At 40.4% G+C, this 16645-nt stretch overlaps 2 protein-coding genes across 4 annotated transcripts in view; both read right to left on the bottom strand.

Annotated features, from left to right (window-relative positions):
* The window catches only part of znf106a (zinc finger protein 106a), a 45454-nt gene extending 41801 nt beyond the window's left edge, over window positions 1-3653 (bottom strand). For 2 of the 3 annotated variants that reach the window (XM_031787646.1, XM_031787647.1), the window contains exon 1: window positions 3526-3653. The gene's annotated coding sequence lies outside the window, so the exon portion shown is untranslated. The remainder of the gene's footprint in view (window positions 1-3525) is intronic. The other variant, XM_031787645.1, reaches the window with a different exon arrangement.
* A 3300-nt stretch (window positions 3654-6953) lies between these two features.
* Window positions 6954-14665, bottom strand: pacc1 (proton activated chloride channel 1). The gene is made up of 8 exons (XM_020475115.2): window positions 14415-14665; window positions 13974-14079; window positions 13236-13445; window positions 12776-12930; window positions 12148-12290; window positions 9951-10092; window positions 9594-9704; window positions 6954-9390 (listed from the first exon to the last, which is right to left on the bottom strand). Exons 1-8 carry the CDS (start codon window positions 14448-14450, stop codon window positions 9184-9186), a joined length of 1110 nt encoding a protein of 369 aa, XP_020330704.1. The 5' UTR covers window positions 14451-14665; the 3' UTR covers window positions 6954-9183.
* Between the last annotated feature and the right edge of the window lie 1980 nt (window positions 14666-16645).

Below are 16645 nucleotides of genomic sequence, written 5' to 3'. Positions count from 1 at the left end.
CGTCCCCCGAAACATGACCCGCCTAACCACGCTTCTTAACACCCGCTCGCTTAACCCGGAAGCCAGCAGCACCAATGTGTCAACTGATGACCGGAGTCAGCTTGCAGGTGCACGGCCTGCCACAAGGGGGCGCTAGAGGGCGATGAGCCATGTAAAGCCCGCCCCTGGCCAAACCCTCCCCTAACCCGGAAGCCAGCAACACCAATGAGAGGAAACACTGTTCAACTGACGACCGAAGTCAGCCGGTTGTGACGCGCCACAAAGAGTCGCTAGAGCGCGATTAGTCAAGTAGAGGATCGAACCACAGGCTGTAGTGACGCTGCAACACAGCGATGCAGTGCCTTAGACCGCAGTGCCCTTTGGGAGGCCAGGGATATTTTGTACCTGTAACAAGTTTCCTTCTTCTCACTCTGTCATTTAGGTTAGTATTGTGGGGTAACTACAATGTTGTTGATCCATCCTCAGTTTTCTCCTATCACAGCCATTAAACTCTGTAACTGTTTTAAAGTTACCATTGACCTCCATGGTGAAATCGCTAAGCAGTTTCCTTCCTTAGGAAGAACGCCTGTATCTTTGTAGTGAATGGGTATTTTAATACACCATCAACATTGTAATTAATAACTTCACCATGCTCAAAGGGATATTCAATGTCTGCTTTTTACCCAGCTACCAATAGGTGCCCTTCTTTGTGAGGAAATTGGAAAACCTCTCTGGTCTTGTGTGTTTGAAATTCACTGCTCGACTAAGGGACCTTAATGATAATTCTATGTGTGGGGTCAAAAACCTATGCAACTTATGCTAATTTTGACCCCTGAACTTATTTAGGATTACCATAACAAAGGGCTTGAATACTTATTGACAAGAAATTTCAACTTTTTTAAAAACTTTTATTATTTACATTTTTTTTTATGGCGAAAAACTATTTCACTTTGACATTATGGGGTATTGTGATGTCATTATGGGGTATTGTGATGTCATTATGGGGTATTGTGATGTCATTATGGGGTATTGTGTGTAGGCCATTGACAAAACATCTTAAATTCAGGCTGTAACAACAAAATGTGGAAAAAGTCCCGGGGTATGAGTACTTTCTGAAGGCACTGTATATGGTTCAGTTTACCACAGAGGTAAAAACCGAATATCAAATATACAATTAACTTTATCTAGTTTCAGGATGTATACCAATTCATTGTGTATTACAGCCTGATTCATCAGACAAACCTTAGTAGTTTGCTAACTAGCTGTGTGTGTGCGCAGTAGCGACCCGTCATTCAGGGCTTTGACATGTTTGGCTATTAAAAAAAATAAAGATTTTAGTTTATTATTGCCTGTTTTGCTTGTTTATTTTGGCCTTAATAGATGTCACGTATCAGTTTGAAAACAATGTAAAAAAATAAATAATAATAATTGAGTTAATAAAGCCGCATACAAACATGGTCTCTTTTGTTTTCTTGAGTAAAGCAGCTCCAAAATACAGGTGTTTCAGTCTAGCTGCTTTCTGTGGTGGTGGTGGTGGTTGGCAGCAATGCAGAAAAAAACAGAGCATAGGGGTTGGTAATGTTCTCTAGTTGTGCCGTGATTGGCTCAGTGTTCTGTCACTCATGGGGACACCCCATCACTGCAAAATCTAAGGGTAGAGCTCAAACATTCAAGCCCCTTGGGTGCTGCCGTAGTTACATTAAAAGTGCCCATCCAAGAATGGTCAAGGTCATTGGCCACAGATAAAAATGGAGGTCAAATCACACTACCGTAGCTGATCACGTCAACATCATACTTTCAAAATCTCGGCCATTGGATAAACATTACACAACAAGTTGGAAATCGCAAATTCAACGTGGAGTGGTTTGGAAGGAATCAGTGGCTAACTGCAAAGCAATCAATACCCTGCTGTGTGTAAGGGTCTCTTTTCCAAGCTTAAAAGGATAAACATTCACATGCAACACCATCAGCCAGAAAAGATTGAGAACATTGGTCATGCTGTCAATCCTGCATGACTTCTGGGAACTCTGGGGAAGAAAACGGTCTTCCGACTCGGTATTCCAAGTCGGCAACTCTGGCCTCTTTCTAGATCTCCAACCTGAAGATCCCTGACGTCATGATTCAACATTGTGTCATCCCCCCGTCCCCACCCCAGAGTTCCCAATTGTCTTGAAAGCACCATATATCCAGAGAATGCCACAATTTGCTGACAAAATTTGCCCACAAGAAGGACCGCGTGCCACCTTCCTGTTCAAGTGAGCACAGCACAACAAGGGGAGTCCAAATATGCATTGTATGCTGCTGCATATATGATGTAATATGCCAGGGAGATATGTATACTGTAGCTAAGATAGTAATACTAAGTGTATGTTGTGTAGTAAGCTGTTAGTAGCCCATGTGCCTCACCCTAATAATTTGGTCCATTTCCCCCTCATAACTTAGCCTACTGTTCTGAATTGGTGGTGCACGTCTAGCCTATCGCCTGTTTAAGATAAACGTAATCACGGAATATTGTAAGAGCTTTCAATGTCTGCTTATAAGCCCCCTTTATTTATCCCGCAGTTATGACTTGGTGTACCGGGAGAATACTGTAAGAACGGCTCATGTTCTGAATTCTGTCGCTGTACAACTAGTTATATTGACTAAGTCCGTCCTAGTTCGGCCATTAATTTCTTAATCGAAATTACAGATTGCCTCTTATCTGCTCCTCATCCCCTTATGCCATAGTTTGTAAATCTCAATTGTCAGTAGAAACCACATTTGTTTAAACAAGTCAGCCATATCAGCTATGTTTCTTTCAAAGGCAGTAAATGAAGCTGAACTAACTGTTTCACTGCCAGAAAAGGCTCTGCTGATATTAAGATGTAGCAGTGGTAAGGATTCACTCCATGGTGCTGAACAAAAAAAAGGTCTGCTGTTGGGACAGCTTTATGTATACCCTAACAGTTGGTGGGCACCGTTCGTCACCGTTATAGTGTAAATAATGTGTTGTATTGTGTACTGGCTTTAATGACATGTACCTAAAAAAAGAAAAAATCGTTTGCCAACCAAGACTGACACGCTAAAATCGCCATTGTTTTGTGTGTTTGTGTGTGTGGGGGGGCGTGGGTTGTCAATACATGCGTTGCGTCGCTATCAACAAACACCTGCCATATCCAGTCCATTGTTTTGCTAGCAAGCTAGCCTTGTTTAGGATGGAGCCTTTCCGTACACATGGCTCTGTTCACAACTAGCTAACTAATCTGGCGAACAAGTGGCTAGCCAACGTAACTACTTCAGACACAAATGTAAATATATTAGCTACTTACTATATTGTTGTTTGTATACGCATGAGGTTAGCTACTAACTACATACCGTTAGCTAGCTAGCTATCGTTAGCTAAAATATGTATGTCTAACTAGCTACATTAGCTAACGTTACTTCTATCTAGCAAGGAAACAAAAGCACTGTTCTCACGGCAGTTCTTCAAAACTGACCCAAAACTCTTCTCATTTAAGTTATAACTGTGTGTATGTAGATAAACGCATGTACATTTAGCAAGAATACCTGTGAAAATATCTCGTTTAGTGGCGCAAGTTCATCCACTTCCCGTCTTGTCGCTGCATCGACCCGGTTGACCCTCCCAGATGTGGACCGGGCCGTGAAGACGCGAAGCCAAAAAGGTTTTTACCACAGATAAAACAATGAGACAAATATTTCACCGGATGTATCTATTTGAAGCTTCTGCTTGGCATTTCCCCTCACTACCAAATATGGCCAATACCAAAATCAGTGGGGAGAAGATTGGATGTATTCGAACATTTTACTAATTTTCTCATCGATTAAATATTTAATCTCAATACAGTTTTCTTTTCCAAAAACTAAAATATGTTACGACAGGCTTTACCCGGTTAGACTTTTTTAAAATTCGCATTGTTTAGAAGGGACGCAAAAGCACAAGCGCACTTCGCAGAGTAGGCGCTCTCTAACGGAAATATGCAAATACATGACAGAACGAACCAATAGGTTCTCGCTAAATCGTGCTTGGCTCTGCCCACCTCGTTGCTTGTTCTGCCCACTATGACTCATTTGTTTCCGTTTGAAACGACAGGCTGTGGGTTATCTTGGTTTAGTTATAAAATCTTTGGTTTCATTCAACCCAAAATCTGTCCATGAAAATAATCCCAAAAAGTGTGCAATTTTTGTGTTGAATTCAACGAGAGAGAGTGTCGAAATTGTTAAGCAAAAAATGTAATTGCTAATTTACTATGTGAGGCTTATTTGATTGAATAGAATTGAGAATCTATCAAAAAAGTGCAACATCCAGAACTCTCAGTTTTAAAATTATTTACAAGTAAAAAGTCTTACTAAAGCAGTGGAACGTAATAAAACCCGTAGTGATATACATCCTTTAATTAAACATAACAAAGACCTATAACCAAGTAAATGCTAAGAATGTGCTGGGGGACATATACAGAATTATCCAAGAAGAAATCAAATATGAGAATATTACAGTGGTAACTAATTGGGAAGATGAGCTGCAAATAGTAATAACCAAAGAGGACTGAGAGGACATATCAAGAAACACGTCCAAGATAACCAACTCTCTACTTTGGAGGAGGTAATATTCTTGGGAAACTCCTATAATACAATGAAAATACAACCGTGATATCACACCAAGTTGCTGGCTTTACTGTAGGGAGAGCAGAGCTAACTCACATATTATATTCCTGCCCAGTCCTCAATCATTTCTGGATTGAAGTATACAAAGTATTGGATGATACTGTCAAACGTTTGGCGCTTTCTCTAAATCCAGAACAAATACTCTGAGGGGAGAACCCCTCATGCATTGTTCCTCTACTCTGAACACATATACCTCTTCAGAATTATGAGATTAACAGCGTTTAAACAGATAACTAGAAAGAAACTGGCTTAAACAGCTGGGACCACAAATAACCAATTGGAAAGAAACAATTAATTAAAAATATGGTATGGAAATAATAACTCATAGAATTACTCTTTGAGACACGATGGCGGAACAGACGTTATATTATAACATATACATGTTTTAAACGGACGGGTGTGGGTGGAAAGTGTGTGTGTGTGTGTGTGTGTGTGTGTGTGTGTGTGTGTGTGTGTGTGTGTGTGTGTGTGTGTGTGTGTGTGTGTGTGTGTATGGTTGAATATATGCAAGTGTAGAAGTGCAAGTGTGTGTATGCATGAGTGGGTGCATATCTGCGTGTGTGTGTGTGTGTGTGTGTGTGTGTGTGTGTGTGTGTGTGTGTGTGTGTGTGTGTGTGTGTGTGTGTGTATGGTTGAATATATGCAAGTGTAGAAGTGCAAGTGTGTGTATGCATGAGTGGGTGCATATCTGCGTGTGTGTGTGTGTGCATGGGTGTGTCAATGTAGATTAGGGGATGCCAGGATGCCAATACAACACTAAGAGATTTAACCATCAAAATAATAAATACATACATGAAAACACTACAGATTCATGCCCAATAGCAAACAAAGGATCCATTCAGAAAGTAACCAAAAAAGTGATAAACAAACCTGAAATGTATTTTATATTTGAGATTATTCAAAGTAGCCACCCTTTCCCTCGAAGGCGGCTTTGCACACTTATTTTGTACAATACATTTTGTAGCCTACAAAAAAAGTATATTCCTGCTCTTTTCCCGCAGTCCATCAAACACATTTGGTGTGTCATCATAGTGGTTTCTGATTGGTGGTCATCATTTGGTGTGTCATCATAGTGGTTTCTGATTGGTGGTCATCATTTGGTGTGTCATCATAGTGGTTTCTGATTGGTGGTCATCATTTGGTGTGTCATCATAGTGGTTTCTGATTGGTGGTCATCATTTGGTGTGTCATCATAGTGGTTTCTGATTGGTGGTCATCATTTGGTGTGTCATCATAGTGGTTTCTGATTGGGGGTCATCATTTGGTGTGTCATCATAGTGGTTTCTGATTGGTGGTCATCATTTGGTGTGTCATCATAGTGGTCTCTGACTGGTGGTCATCATTTGGTGTGTCATCATAGTGGTTTCTGATTGGTGGTCATCATTTGGTGTGTCATCATAGTGGTTTCTGATTGGTGGTCATCATTTGGTGTGTCATCATAGTGGTCTCTGACTGGTGGTCATCATTTGGTGTGTCATCATAGTGGTTTCTGATTGGTGGTCATCATTTGGTGTGTCATTTTAGTGGTTTTCTGATTGGTGGTCAAACTCGCTCAGGTGGAACAAACTTAAACTTGCGCCTTTCTTCAATGCTTATTTGAATGTCATTGAGAAAACAGAGAAGTGTCAAAATATTTTTTTGCAAAAAATCCTCGAAGTAATCATCTAGTTTTTCAAAAAGAATCTGTAATCTGATTACAATATTTTTGCTGGTAACATAACGGATTACAGTTACCAATCTTTTTTGTAATCCCTTACATGTGACAGATTACATGTCATCTATTACTCCCCAACCCAGGGTACTGATGGGATTGAAGCCACCAGGTCGGCCATATTGGTACTTCCCAGTAGGAGCAGTCCTCCATAGGAATGAATAGAATTTTACAGTATTTCAATGAAATATTTCAAGGACAAAATTACATGTATTTAAGTATATACTTTAGAAAGGATTTTTTTAAATGTTATGTTTAGCTCACATAATATAATTTAAAAGTATGAATGAAGGTGTCTGTAATAGAAGAAATGTGGCAAAGACGAATGTAGACATTCATAAATGGATTTCTATAGATTCCTAAATACTTGTTACTACGATGGGGGAGTTCCAAGATGGCGGCACGGTGGCTTCAACAGCACCCCCCTCCCCCCAAAGTAGTCATCTAGTGTATACTGTATATAAATCATTTGTTAACCAACAACTGACTGCTTATGAATGAAGGCCAGGACGTTGATGTAGGTACAGTGGCAAGTATGTTTTGCAGAATCTTATAGTGGATTTGGGGCGCATGGTCATAGAAAGTGACTAAACACAATCAATTTGCACAGCAAATGGTTTTATTCCACAATAAAAGCTCTACACAATTTCAAGTAAATCCCAGGTGCTTGTTGATCAGTCCAGTTTTTCCAAGATGTGTAAATAAAGTAGAAAGCCCACAGGCAGGATGAGGTGGTATTCGTAAATATTTGCCTAGTGTGTAGACGCAAAGAAAACAGTAATAGACTATTACTCTGGGTTCAGTAACAGTCAGTTGTTCAGGCGTATGAGTCCGTTGTTCAGTCGTATGAGTCAGTCGTTCAGTCGTATGAGTCAGTCGTTCAGTCGTATGAGTCAGTCGTTCAGTCGTATGAGTCAGTCGTTCAGTCGTATGAGTCAGTCGTTCAGTCGTATGAGTCAGTCGTTCAGTCGTATGAGTCAGTCGTTCAGTCGTATGAGTCAGTCGTTCAGTCGTATGAGTCAGTCGTTCAGTCGTATGAGTCAGTCGTTCAGTCGTATGAGTCAGTCGTTCAGTCGTATGAGTCAGTCGTTCAGTCGTATGAGTCAGTCGTTCAGTCGTATGAGTCAGTCGTTCAGTCGTATGAGTCAGTCGTTCAGTCGTATGAGTCAGTCGTTCAGTCGTATGAGTCAGTCGTTCAGTCGTATGAGTCAGTCGTTCAGTCGTATGAGTCAGTCGTTCAGTCGTATGAGTCAGTCGTTCAGTCGTATGAGTCAGTCGTTCAGTCGTATGAGTCAGTCGTTCAGTCGTATGAGTCAGTCGTTCAGTCGTATGAGTCATCCAGTGAGATTGACTCCTTTGTTCTAGATTCACCCATTCTTTGTATAAAAAAAAAGGAAACAAACAACGGAAAAACAAACAAATAAGCAATTGCATCATAGTCCACATTTGGTAAGTATTACTCATTGTTTGTTTTTTTTATATACAGTATATACATAAAATATCCAGTAATTTAGAGGTGATATGATACTTAAGAATTTAAGTTATTCAAAAAAAAAACCACCTTTTAAAACATCTCACTGCTCAATTGAAACTCAGATTTAAGAATGTTATGGAAGGTAAACTGAGGGAGTTCCCTTTGGCTTACATGTCAGTAGTTGATGTCAGTAGTTGATGTCAGTAGTTGATGTCAGTAGTTCATATCAGTAGTTGATGTCAGTAGTTGATGTCAGTAGTTGATGTCAGTAGTTGATGTCAGTAGTTGATGTCAGTAGTTCATGTCAGTAGTTCATGTCAGTAGTTCATGTCAGTAGTTCATGTCAGTAGTTCATGTCAGTAGTTCATGTCAGTAGTTCATGTCAGTAGTTGATGTCAGTAGTTCATGTCAGTAGTTGATGTCAGTAGTTCATGTCAGTAGTTGATGTCAGTAGTTCATGTCAGTAGTTCATGTCAGTAGTTGATGTCAGTAGTTCATGTCAGTAGTTCATGTCAGTAGTTGATGTCAGTAGTTGATGTCAGTTGTTCATGTCAGTAGTTGATGTCAGTAGTTGATGTCAGTAGTTGATGTCAGTAGTTCATATCAGTAGTTGATGTCAGTAGTTGATGTCAGTAGTTGATGTCAGTAGTTGATGTCAGTAGTTCATATCAGTAGTTGATGTCAGTAGTTGATGTCAGTAGTTGATGTCAGTAGTTGATGTCAGTAGTTGATGTCAGTAGTTCATGTCAGTAGTTCATGTCAGTAGTTCATGTCAGTAGTTCATGTCAGTAGTTCATGTCAGTAGTTCATGTCAGTAGTTCATGTCAGTAGTTGATGTCAGTAGTTGATGTCAGTAGTTCATGTCAGTAGTTCATGTCAGTAGTTCATGTCAGTAGTTCATGTCAGTAGTTCATGTCAGTAGTTCATGTCAGTAGTTCATGTCAGTAGTTGATGTCAGTAGTTGATGTCAGTAGTTGATGTCAGTTGTTCATGTCAGTAGTTGATGTCAGTAGTTGATGTCAGTAGTTCATGTCAGTAGTTCATGGTATAAACCAGTTTCATAACATTCATAAATACATTTTACAATCCTATTTTCACAGTCACATTTTGTAACGCTAAAAATGACGTATGTAGTATAAAGGAATAAAAATCATTGTGAATTTGACCTTTAGTTGAGTTGTCTAAAATCAGATACGTTACAATCTCATCTATACTTAAAACATACAAAATGTGATATGATGATCCCAAAACAACATTTTTAAATAAAAACGCTGCCCATAACCAGTATTTACAGTTCAAAGCAGGTGCCTCATTGATTGATTGAAAGAAGTTCGTTCATGGGGGGGAAAAATGAAAGTTATTCTTCAATTCTATTAATGTCCGTATTAGTTACTACGTATCTCTGAGACGATGTGGTCAGTTCCCTGTTTCTGTTCCTCAGATGCCTCTTACGAATCTTGATGACCCATTTCACACTAAAACTGGCAAAGTTAGCCGCCTTGAACAGAGCCATGAACACACCACACAGGATGGCTACGGTATTCCACGGATTGGCCGTCACAATCTGAGGAGGAAACCATGGGTCAAATATTTCATTGATTCGTTATAGGCTCCTCCCCCCTCCTCCTCTCAGAACGGAGATAGGAGAAATAACTACACGAGTAGTATAGAATATGATAAACTAGAATTGGATAGAATGGAATAAAACAGAATATAGAAAGATGTCAGATACTTTTCTAATAATACAATATGAACGTGTTCACTTACATCTCTGACTTCTTGTACAAAGGGATCCCTCCATTCAAACACAACAAAGAAAACCTGAATGGCTTTTTGCTCTGACACAGGCCTCTTGTCATTATATTTGACCACACTAGACTGGGAAGAACAGACAACTTTTCTATAACTTTGTCATGATGAAGAAAAAAAAAACATTTTGTAGCTGTCGTTATAAAATAATGCCAGCTACAACAAGGAACATGTCATCTTTGTGCGACATGTTGTATGTTTTCTGCCACAGTAGATGCTAAAATTAATAATTTAGCTAATCTTATTAAAAAAAAAAATTTTTTAAATAGACAACATTTAAGGAAACCTGAATGTTTACAAAACGATATTACTGACCTCTTGCCGGAACTCCATGGACTCGTTTTTCTTCCTAGAGGTCCTGACCAGTGACATCTTGACCCAGGTCCTGAAGCCTCCAGAGAACGTCGCCATGGAGTAGTTCCTCTCACAGTCCTGCATGAACCCTGATTTATCCACGCTACAACAGAAGGTCGAGGGCAAAACGGTTGTTGTTGTAACGCACATCTCATTACAGGTAGGTTTCACGCTATTACACTCTAAACCAGGGATTTAAAACTCTATTACACTCTAAACCAGAGATTATAAACTCTATTACACTCTAAACCAGGGATTTAAAACTCTATTACACTCTAAACCAGAGATTATATACTATATTACACTCTAAACCAGGGATTTAAAAACTCTATTACTCTAAACCAGGGATTTAAAAACTCTATTACTCTAAACCAGGGATTTTAAACAATATTACACTCTAAACCAGAAATGTTAAACTCTATTACACTCTAAACCAGGGATTTTAAACTCTATTCCTTGAGGCCTGAGTTTGTGCTGGTGTTTTTTAATCGCCTTTCAATTCATGTCCAATCAAGACCTAGATAAGGGGAGGTGAGAGGAGTTCCTAACTAATCATTACCTCCCGGACAGGTCGTTGTATTAAACTGGGCCAGTGCATTACCTCCCGGACAGGTCGTTGTGTTAAACTGGGCCAGTGCATTACCTCCCGGACAGGTCATTGTGTTAAACTGGGCCAGTGCATTACCTCCCGGACAGGTCGTTGTGTTAAACTGGGCCAGTGCATTACCTCCCGGACAGGTCGTTGTATTAAACTGGGCCAGTGCATTACCTCCCGGACAGGTCGTTGTATTAAACTGGGCCAGTGCATTACCTCCCGGACAGGTCATTGTATTAAACTGGGCTGACAGGTCGTTGTATTAAACTGGGCTGACAGGTCGTTGTGTTAAACTGGGCTGACAGGTCGTTGTGTTAAACTGGGCTGACAGGTCGTTGTGTTAAACTGGGCTGACAGGTCGTTGTGTTAAACTGGGCTGACTGTATTAAACTGGGCTGACAGGTCGTTGTGTTAAACTGGGCTGACAGGTCGTTGTATTAAACTGGGCTGACAGGTCGTTGTATTAAACTGGGCTGACAGGTCGTTGTGTTAAACTGGGCTGACAGGTCGTTGTATTAAACTGGGCTGACAGGTCGTTGTATTAAACTGGGCTGACAGGTCGTTGTGTTAAACTGGGCTGACAGGTCGTTGTGTTAAACTGGGCTGACAGGTCGTTGTGTTAAACTGGGCTGACTGTATTAAACTGGGCTGACAGGTCGTTGTATTAAACTGGGCTGACTGTGTTAAACTGGGCTGACAGGTCGTTGTGTTAAACTGGGCTGACTGTATTAAACTGGGCTGACAGGTCGTTGTGTTAAACTGGGCTGACAGGTCGTTGTATTAAACTGGGCTGACAGGTCGTTGTATTAAACTGGGCTGACTGTGTTATACTGGGTTGACAGGTCGTTGTGTTAAACTGGGCTGACTGTATTAAACTGGGCTGACAGGTCATTGTGTTAAAATGGGCTGACAGGTCGTTGTGTTAAACTGGGCTGACTGTGTTAAACTGGGCTGACAGGTCGTTGTGTTAAACTGGGCTGACAGGTCGTTGTATTAAACTGGGCTGACAGGTCGTTGTATTAAACTGGGCTGACAGGTCGTTGTATTAAACTGGGCTGACAGGTCGTTGTATTAAACTGGGCCAGTGCATTACCTCCCGGACAGGTCGTTGTGTTAAACTGGGCAGACAGGTCATGGTATTAAACTGGGCCAGTGCATTACCTCCCGGACAGGTCATTGTGTTAAACTGGGCCAGTGCATTACCTCCCGGACAGGTCGTTGTATTAAACTGGGCTGACAGGTCGTTGTATTAAACTGGGCTGACAGGTCGTTGTATTAAACTGGGCTGACAGGTCGTTGTGTTAAACTGGGCTGACAGGTCGTTGTGTTAAACTGGGCTGACAGGTCGTTGTATTAAACTGGGCTGACAGGTCGTTGTATTAAACTGGGCTGACAGGTCGTTGTATTAAACTGGGCTGACAGGTCGTTGTATTAAACTGGGCTGACAGGTCGTTGTATTAAACTGGGCCAGTGCATTACCTCCCGGACAGGTCGTTGTATTAAACTGGGCCAGTGCATTACCTCCCGGACAGGTCGTTATGTTAAACTGGGCCAGTGCATTACCTCCCGGACAGGTCGTTGTATTTGTCGAAGAGCATGTATGTGATGGCACTAAAATCCTCTTCTGTCTCGTTCTGACTGAACTGCAGGAAGATCAACTCTCTGTTTCTGACATCTGTTGGACCGCTGACCACCAAGGCTTGCTTCTACAACCACCAGGAGAGGAATTCATGTATTAAATGAATGACTGAATGGCTGACTGAACCAACCAACCAACCAACTCATCTCAGAAACCCAGAACTAAAATATTACATAACTCAGTCAAATACCATTTATGTTAAGTGTCCTGTCCATGAGAGATTAATAACCAATCAAGCAACCGACCAATCAACCAAGCAACCAACCAATCAAGCAACCAACCGACCAATCAACCAAGCAACCAACCAATCAAGCAACCGACCAATCAACCAAGCAACCAATCAAGCAACCAACCGACCAATCAACCAAGCAACCGACCAATCAACCAATCAACCAAGCAACCATCCAAGCAACCAACTGACCAATCAAGCAACCAAGCAACCAACCGACCAATCAACCAACCGACCAATCAACCAAGCAAGCGACTAATGAGTGAATGAAAATGCTTAGAAGAAATGTTGCCATGATCTATCTATAGACGTGTTGTTCTCACCACAGTGTGGTTGGTGTAGGGGCCAGTGTAGGTCACTTCCTCCATGACACAATCTCCTGGCTGGGGCTTCCCTGGGGTGACCAGTGGGGGGATATGGGCGTGGTAGTGGTGTTTACAGCTCAGTAGCTGAGCCGAACCAGGGTACAGGGCGATGCCTGCTCACAAACAAAGACAAGAAAATAAAGTTTCATCAAAGAAAACTAAGAATTAAATCAAATTGAACTTGTTCTCTCAAGAAATATAAATATAAGCATGTAATTCTTCTTTTTTATGATTAAAAAGTATATTCTCTCTGATCAGTATTGTAAAAATAAAACCTGCTAAATTGACACCTTTATTAAACATAGGGTGAAGTTGCCCCTGGACGCTGATCTAGGGTGAGTTTTTGCATCCCACCCCTTTAAGGTTAGGATTGAGGGAGGCTGATCCTAGATCTGTACTTAAGAGCAGTTCCACCAACCTGGAGGAGAGAAGGCATCCACCTCCTTGTATGTGACAGACATGACAGGGTGACTGAGCTTCTCCAGGAAGTCAGTGATGGTTTGATAGGCCAGGAACACAGCCACAGCAGTCAGCACCAGGTAGATGAACAGCAGCAGGACAGTGAACACGTTCTTCAGACAGGCCTTGTTGAACAGTGTAAACGGATTGCTGTTCACCATGTCCTCCTCTGGAATAATGCAGTGAATATAAAGGACAAAACTATTCAAATAATAATTCAATAGTAAGGAAAGATTGTTAATCAATACATTAATGACATATTATAGGTAATAAAATAGAGATAATATGAATATTACAGTAGTCTTTACAATATATGTTTTTTGGAATAGACTATAATAGGATAGAAAATAATAGGATATAATATAATAGACTATAATAGGATAGAAAATAATAGGATATAATATAATAGACTATAATAGCATAGAAAAGAATAGGATATAATATAATAGACTATAATAGGATATAATATGATATAATAGACTATAATAGGATAGAAAAGAATAGGATATAATATAATAGACTATAATAGCATAGAAAAGAATATGATATGATATAATAGACTATAATAGGATATAATAGACTATAATAGGATAGAAAAGAATAGGATATAATATAATAGCCTATAATAGCATAGACTATAATAGACTATAATAGAATAGAAAATACAATTGAATATATAAAAATAAAAAAATCGAACCTGGTAGAACACTGGCAATGGATTCTTCTGGCTCCTCCGGGCCACCGTTGGCACTGTCATTGTCTTGGTAGAAGTCTGGGGTTTGAAGTTCTTCCTCCTCATTGAACTGTATCAAATAAGGGTCCAGATTTATATTGTTAATGGTTGATTTAACACAAAGTATCAGCGTATATAAAGTACACAGTGTCATCCACTTTTAGATCAGGTAGGTCTGTAGACTTCCAAGTACCCTACTGTAATTGTAAAGCAAACGTGTTAAAAGTCACATGATATTGTTTCTATACGAGGATCACCTCCTAGAGAAGTCCCAATGTTTTCCCCCCAACTTCCTGAAAAGTGATCGATCAATACAGATTGATGCGATTGTAAAGTAATTGATAATGATATGAAATCAATAATCAATTAAAATCCATAACAGTCAGTGGCCATAACAGAACTTACTTCGTGGTATGACCCGGAGGTCTCTTTCCGAAGCATTCCGATTCGTCTTTAAAGAATACTTCGACTTACTATATAGTTCATTAAAACTCCGGATATTATAAATGATCCATTTTTATTCATAATATAATTTTCTCATCATGTGGATCTCGCGCAGGTGGAGATATTAAACCGGCGGATTCGTTCACGTTCGTGGGTAGTTTTAAAGCAGTAGAAACCACCTTTATTGTACTACTTATTCTGCGAGCACTGACGATGTGACGTCCATTTCCTATGGTAATGAGGAAACTTTCGAAATAAAAGCCCGCGTTTCAAAACATTGCAAGGTGGATAACTAATTTAAAAGATATTACATTTTAATCAATGTCGAATTTTATTGTGCTTATAAACAAATGCAAGAAGGAATTTATGTTAAAAAAAATAGTTAAACGTTATTTTAAGACCATGTTGCCAATATTGGGATTATAGTGAAAAAAAATGTTTCTTTGTGTCAATGTAAAAGTGGGGTCTGTATGGTGTTATTTAATTTCAACAAGTGCTCAGCTCAGCATATGTGGGAACTCCTTCAAGACTGTTGGAAAATCATTGATTGAGAGAATGTGTGCAAAGCTGTCATCAAGGCAAAGGGTGGCTACATTGAAGAATCTGAAATGTTAAATATATTTAGATTTTTTTAAACACCTCTTTGGTTACTACACGATTCCATATGTGTTATTTCATAGTTTTGATGTTTTCACTATTATCCTACAATGTAGAAAATAGTAAAAATAAAGAAAACCCCCGGAATGAGTCGGTGTCCAAACTTTAGACTGGTACTGTAAGTATTCAGACCCTTTGGAATGAGGTTCTAAATTGAGCTCAGGTGCATCCTGTTTCCATTGATCATCCTTTAGATGTTTCTACAACTTGATTGGAGTCCACCTGCGGTAAATTCAATTAATTGGACATGATTTGGAAAGGCACACACCTGTCTATATAAGGTCCCACAAGTTGACAGTGCATGTAAGAGCAAAAACCAAGCCATGAGGTCAAAGGAATTATCTGTAGAGCTCCGAGACAGGATTGTGTCGAGGCACAGATCTCGGGAAGGGTACCAAAACATTTCTGCAGCATTGAAGGTCCCCAAGAACACAGTGGCCTCCATCATTCTTAAATGGAAGAAGTTTGGAACCACCAAGACTCTTCATAGAGCTGGCTGCAATCGGGGACGAAGGGCCTTGGTCAGGGAGGTGACAAAGAACCCGGTGGTCACTCTGACAGAGCTCCAAAGTTCCCCTGTGGAGATGGGAGAACCTTCCAGAAGGACAACCATCTCTGCAGCACTCCACCAATCAGGCCTTTATGGTAGAGTGGCCAGACGGAAGCCACTCCTCAGTAAAAGGCACATGACAGCCTGCTTGGAGTTTTTGCCAAAAGGCACCTAAAGACTCTCAGACCATGAGAAACAAGATTCTGATGAAACCAAGATTGAACTCTTTGTCCTGAATGCCAAGCGTCAAGTCTGGAGGAAACCTGGCACCATCCCTACGGTGAAGTATGGTGGTGGCATCATCATGCTGTGGGGATGTTTTTCAGCGGCAGGAACTGGGAGACTAGTCTGGATCGAGGCAAAGATGAACGGAGCAAAGTACAGAGAGATCCTTGATGAAAACCTGCTCCACAGTGCTCAGGACCTCAGACTGGGACAAAGGTTCACCTTACAACAGGACAATGACCCTAAGCTTGTTGTGACTTAGATGAAGATCAGATCAAATTTGATGACCAATTTATGCAGAAATGCAGGTACTTCCAAAGGGTTCACATAGTTTCTTGCCACTGTATGTAAATAAGGTATTTCTGTTTTAAATGTTTATTACATTTGCTAAAAATTTTAAAAACAGTTTTCGCTTTTTCATTATGGGGTGTTAGGGGAAAGTTTGGAGCCTGCTGGTTTTACATTCTATTCTACATTCTATTTTATTTTACTAGGCAAGTCAGTTAAGAACAAATTCTTATTTTCAATGACGGCCTAGAAACAGTGGGTTAACTGCCTGTTCAGGGGCAGAACGACAGATGGGGGGGGTTTGAACTCACAACCTTCCGGTTGCTTCCAGTTATTTGTCCAACGCTCTAACCACTAGGCTACCCTGCCGCCCCTAACTAATTATACCCCCCTGGTGCCACAGGTCTAAATCAGGCCCTGATTAGAAGGGAATCACCCACCTGGTGTCACAGGTCTAAATCAGGCCCTGATT

Source organism: Oncorhynchus kisutch, linkage group LG14 (genome assembly GCF_002021735.2).
Source record: "Oncorhynchus kisutch isolate 150728-3 linkage group LG14, Okis_V2, whole genome shotgun sequence".
Taxonomy (NCBI): domain Eukaryota; kingdom Metazoa; phylum Chordata; class Actinopteri; order Salmoniformes; family Salmonidae; genus Oncorhynchus; species Oncorhynchus kisutch.
Note: the sequence above shows the minus strand (reverse complement) of the source record. Positions and strands in the feature narration are given on the sequence as shown.

Excerpts from the sequence above, each read along its gene's own strand:
- pacc1 (XM_020475115.2), bottom strand. The coding sequence starts at position 14,450 with ATGCTTCGGAAAGAGACCTCCGGGTCATACCACGAA. Across the intron at positions 10,093-12,147 it reads TACAACGACCTGTCCGGGAG|CGTGGATAAATCAGGGTTCA; the intron begins GTAATGCACTGG and ends CTTCTGTTGTAG. Across the intron at positions 9,705-9,950 it reads CCATGGAGTTCCGGCAAGAG|TCTAGTGTGGTCAAATATAA; the intron begins GTCAGTAATATC and ends TGTTCTTCCCAG.